We start from the raw sequence: 4,224 nt of genomic DNA, 5'->3' as shown, positions 1-4,224 counted from the left end.
TCATAGCTTGGTTCAATGTTGGTGTTGGTTCAGCTTGATCAGTGTTTTCCAAAGCCCAGTGTGACATTCTCAAATATTCTGACTTGAAATCATCACTCAAATGTGAAAATAGTTGGAGATTATTACAGTAACGGACATGTGATCTATTCATTGTTACAGCTCTTTTATTCCATAGATGTGCAAAACTATTTCTAATGGTACATTGTACATCTACATAAACACTCATATGATTTAACTTATCTTTACAGTAATGTTTCTTCTGGAGGAAAAAGAAAGTGCACTGAACTTAAGCAACTAACTTATTAATCAACTATTTTTGTGATGCACATAGCAATGGCTCAGCAATTGAATGACCTATTCGATATGTAAATTTCTAATCTAATTATTGTTTCTATTCCCAAGATGACTGCAAACCGGAAGATGACCTTGAGGGTCATTCTAACACAGGCAGATATAAGAAAAGTTATCCTAAATACAAGGCCCTCTACACTCGAAGATTTGATAAGCAAGCTTAAAGAGTCACTGGGACTTCAATACAACTTCAGTCTCCAATACCAAGACCCTGAATTCAATAATGAACTATGTAATCTGACAGATACTGAAGAACTTCCAGAAAAACCAACAGTTAAAGTCTTGCCTGTCCTTGAGCTGGTACCTGTCTCACCTGATGAAGTCTTCAGTGACACGAGTACAGCAGATACAGAGATTCTCTCACACTCATCTCAGGAGCAAAAGGAAAAGTGGCCAGAATTTTTTGACATCCCAACATTTTCTGTTGATGTGCAGTATAGACTGAGGCAAGCAGATCTGCTGTTTATGAGTGAGGGAACACACCTTAAAGTATCAAAAGAACTAAAACACGAGATACTTGAGAGATTAGCAGAGAGCATGTATAGCTACACAGCATACCCATCTCCAGCTCAGTTCAAAAGTGTTGCAGCGGCACTGATAAGCAAACACCCTTGTCTACAGGAGCAAGGCTCAACCACTCGCTGTTGTGGTTGGAAAAATAGTCTAAAGCATAAAATGGCTAATTATAGAACAAAGCGCAGGCAATCAGGATGCCTTGATGTTGCAGTAAATGCCGGTAAGCGGGGAAGGCATTCAGCAGAAGGACAACCAGCTAACAAGCGCATCAAAAAGGCAAAGAAAGGTGAAATCAACTACTTGCCCAACTTTCCGGATGGATTTGATCAAGCAGCCCTGGAGGGGGCCTGCAAAGACTTGGTTGATGAAATGCAGAAGAGATCACCAAATGGACCTCTTGTGAAACAGAAGATGGATCAGACGTTTGCTCTGAGAAGAAAAGAGGTAGTGGAGTCGGAACCCGCCATAAGCACGATGGTGAAACGCTGGCCTGCCCTTTTCACTGAAGATCAGGTATGTTCACGAAAGAGAAGATAACTAATGACTATCTTTCTATTATATAATGTGTCTAGATATATATTTCTCTTGTCCTCTTTTTTTTTTTTTAAGTATATTTTTTGGGCTTTTATGCCTTTATTTGATAGCACACAGTAGAGAGACAGGAAATGGGGAGGCAGAGAGGGGGAATGACATGCAGTAAAGGGCCGTCCGATGCAGGACTCGAATCGGGGCCGACTGCAACGAGGACTGTAGCCTCTTTACATGGAGTGCCTGCTTAGACCACTACACCACACGACGCCCCCTCTCTTATCCTCTTTAAGGAAAACATTGATATTTTTGATTTGAGGCATGCTGTTTACACATTTAAACATCAACGTTTCAAATCATACAAAAAGGACATTCATTGGTGTTTTTCAAGATCTACTTTGCAGATGGCTTGCCTTGTATAGCTCAGTTGATCTAGGTTCTTAGGTTGTTGTTTTTTTTTTTTTCCCTCTCTATTTTTCAGGTGTTTATGGAGTTCAGCAGGATTGTGGGCAAGAACCTCAAGCAGGAATTCTATGAGAGCATCGATCGGCACAGTCCTCGTCTCCTTGAGTTATTTCGTTCCAAGAGGGGGAATGTTGGACAGTTGTTGACACAGATTTCACAACAGACCAATGTAGGTCCATACACATTATGTGCTTGGCATTGTTCTTTACAGGTTTTGTAAAAACATCATAGTGCCACTGTATTAGTTGTGTAATTCAGTTTCTTATAGATCATTGACTTTCTTATAGATCATTATTTGTTTTTCATTTTAGCTATCTAACTTGTTATTCTGTTTAATTCCCAAAAGACTACAGAGCCAACTGCGATCCGGACACAGGTGCTCAGAGGGCTTCCAATCATCCTGGGGGACAACCCCACAAACTTCTTCAAAGCAGGCTTTGTAAGTAAGCTCTTGCTTTCTTTTAATTTTCACCATGATACTCTAACAGTATATTGATTAAAGTTTTTTTTTTTCAAATGAGAAGTCTAATGTAATGATTGTGCTCTTCTGTTATTCTTCATCAAGGAATCTGATGATGATGATTCTTTCCGTGACCTTGACATCGGGATACTTCTCATTGAGCGTGAAGGTGCTGTGCCCACATCTTCCCAGCATCTCAGTCCAGCTTCGTTGAAAATCATCATTGAGGGAGAGGTCGTGATGGGAAACATTCAAGATCTGCCAAAAGCAATGTGCATTCTGTTTGGACTCACATATGCACTCCATCTTAACTATCCCAAGACTATGAAGCTCACATTTCAGTTCATCCAACAGGTACTGCTCTCGTTAGGCCACACTGACCTAAAACCGAAGCTACAGACTTTGAAAAATCAGCTCGCAATGTAAAGAGATGTCAGCAGTACTGTAATAAGCTGTTAACTACTTTTTTTTTTTTTGCCACACCGGTAAAAACACTTTCTGACCAGTGGGGTGAACCTTTTTTATTTTCTGTAAAACAGGCCGACAAACAGGCACACGTAAAACGCAGACAGACACACAAACAACAGACACATAAACACCCAATCACTACACAGTCCTACACACAAAAAACACTGACACATACACACCTACACACACTTAAATGTTGTAGGAAGCGGGCTGAAGGATGTGACTTCTGTGAAAATTGAGAGGAGTTGTAGCAGAAAGACATAAGACATTGTTCAGTTATTGTTGCATCATCAGTCTTTGTAGATGGAGTTAGATATTGTTCTGATATGATAGTCTCTGTTGGTTCATGTGCTGGCCTCCCTTCATTTAGGCAGATCAAACAGATTCTGTTTGTTTGTAATTTCTTGTACATTTGAGCAGAGGTTTCTTGTGAATTCTGTTTTTTTTTTATGGATTTACCACTATAATCTCAGGGCACATCCATGTTTTTCTTGTAAATTTGTGATGCATTCAACACCCCCACATACAACCAGCATGGACAACACCAACAACCACACAAACAGCACAGACACAGACAACACACAGACACATTCACCAGCCACACACATAATTGTTTCAATGATTTGAAATGACCTTTTTCAGATTAATAATTTTAGGTTGGATGCGTTGATGTTGACCTGATGATAAGTTTGTAATAATAAGATTGGCTGTGTTTTGCCATTTTTCTTGAAAATAAAGTGCATTGAAGCATTTAAAGGTGTGTAAAGAAAAGGTAATTTAATGAGAGGAAAATAATAGCTAGTTATATTTAATAATTTTGAGTACACACTACTAACAAATATAAATACTAAACTTCAGGTTCTGTTAGTAAAACTCAACATATTTAGTTTCAGCTTGTGTAAAAACTAAACATCCCATGTTAATACAACTCAACATAATTAGTTTCAGCTTGTGTAAAAACTAAACATCCCATGTTAATACAACTCAACATATTTAGTTTCAGCTTGTGTAAAAACTAAACATCCCATGTTAATACAACTCAACATATTTAGTTTCAGCTTGTGTAAAAACTAAACATCCCATGTTAATACAACTCAACATAATTAGTTTCAGCTTGTGTAAAAACTAAAGTGGTATAGGGCAACGGGTTTCCACGCGATTTGCGAGTAAAGTCAACTAATTCGGGTTAAGAGTGTAGAGGAAGAATGAGAGAACAAAATGTGAAAACTCAGAGGTAGCGTTACATGTATAGTGGGTAATATGATAGACACATGGTAATTCTAATATCGTCACCTTCCTAAAATAATGGCCTAAGTCATGTTTTGACAAAAATGTTTTTTTTGCCTAAATCACCCCCTCATGATGCTGGCCACCTCTGGTAAAATCGCCTGAATCCTCAGTTGAGGGGAACATGCAATTCTACCCCCGGTTGTATA

At 38.7% G+C, this 4,224-nt stretch overlaps 1 protein-coding gene across 1 annotated transcript; it reads left to right on the top strand.

The window, feature by feature from the left end:
- Positions 1-29: 29 nt before the first annotated feature.
- LOC111648798 (sterile alpha motif domain-containing protein 3-like) lies at positions 30-3,980 on the top strand. The gene is made up of 4 exons (XM_023398528.2): positions 30-1,380; positions 1,877-2,029; positions 2,207-2,299; positions 2,426-3,980. Exons 1-4 carry the CDS (start codon positions 403-405, stop codon positions 2,744-2,746), a joined length of 1,545 nt encoding a protein of 514 aa, XP_023254296.2. The 5' UTR covers positions 30-402; the 3' UTR covers positions 2,747-3,980.
- The last annotated feature ends 244 nt before the right edge of the window (positions 3,981-4,224 follow it).

This window comes from Seriola lalandi, unplaced genomic scaffold, assembly GCF_002814215.2.
Source record: "Seriola lalandi dorsalis isolate HSWRI2012SDOR001 ecotype SW California unplaced genomic scaffold, Sedor1 jcf7180002048323, whole genome shotgun sequence".
Classification (NCBI taxonomy): domain Eukaryota; kingdom Metazoa; phylum Chordata; class Actinopteri; order Carangiformes; family Carangidae; genus Seriola; species Seriola lalandi.
This window is presented reverse-complemented; position numbering and strand designations above follow the sequence as displayed.

Bases quoted from the DNA above. Each gene is read 5' to 3' on its own strand.
- LOC111648798 (XM_023398528.2), top strand. From the start codon at position 403: ATGACTGCAAACCGGAAGATGACCTTGAGGGTCATTCTAACACAGGCA. The intron at 1,381-1,876 runs GTATGTTCACGA...TCTATTTTTCAG, and splicing joins CCCTTTTCACTGAAGATCAG to GTGTTTATGGAGTTCAGCAG. The intron at 2,030-2,206 runs GTAGGTCCATAC...AATTCCCAAAAG, and splicing joins AGATTTCACAACAGACCAAT to ACTACAGAGCCAACTGCGAT.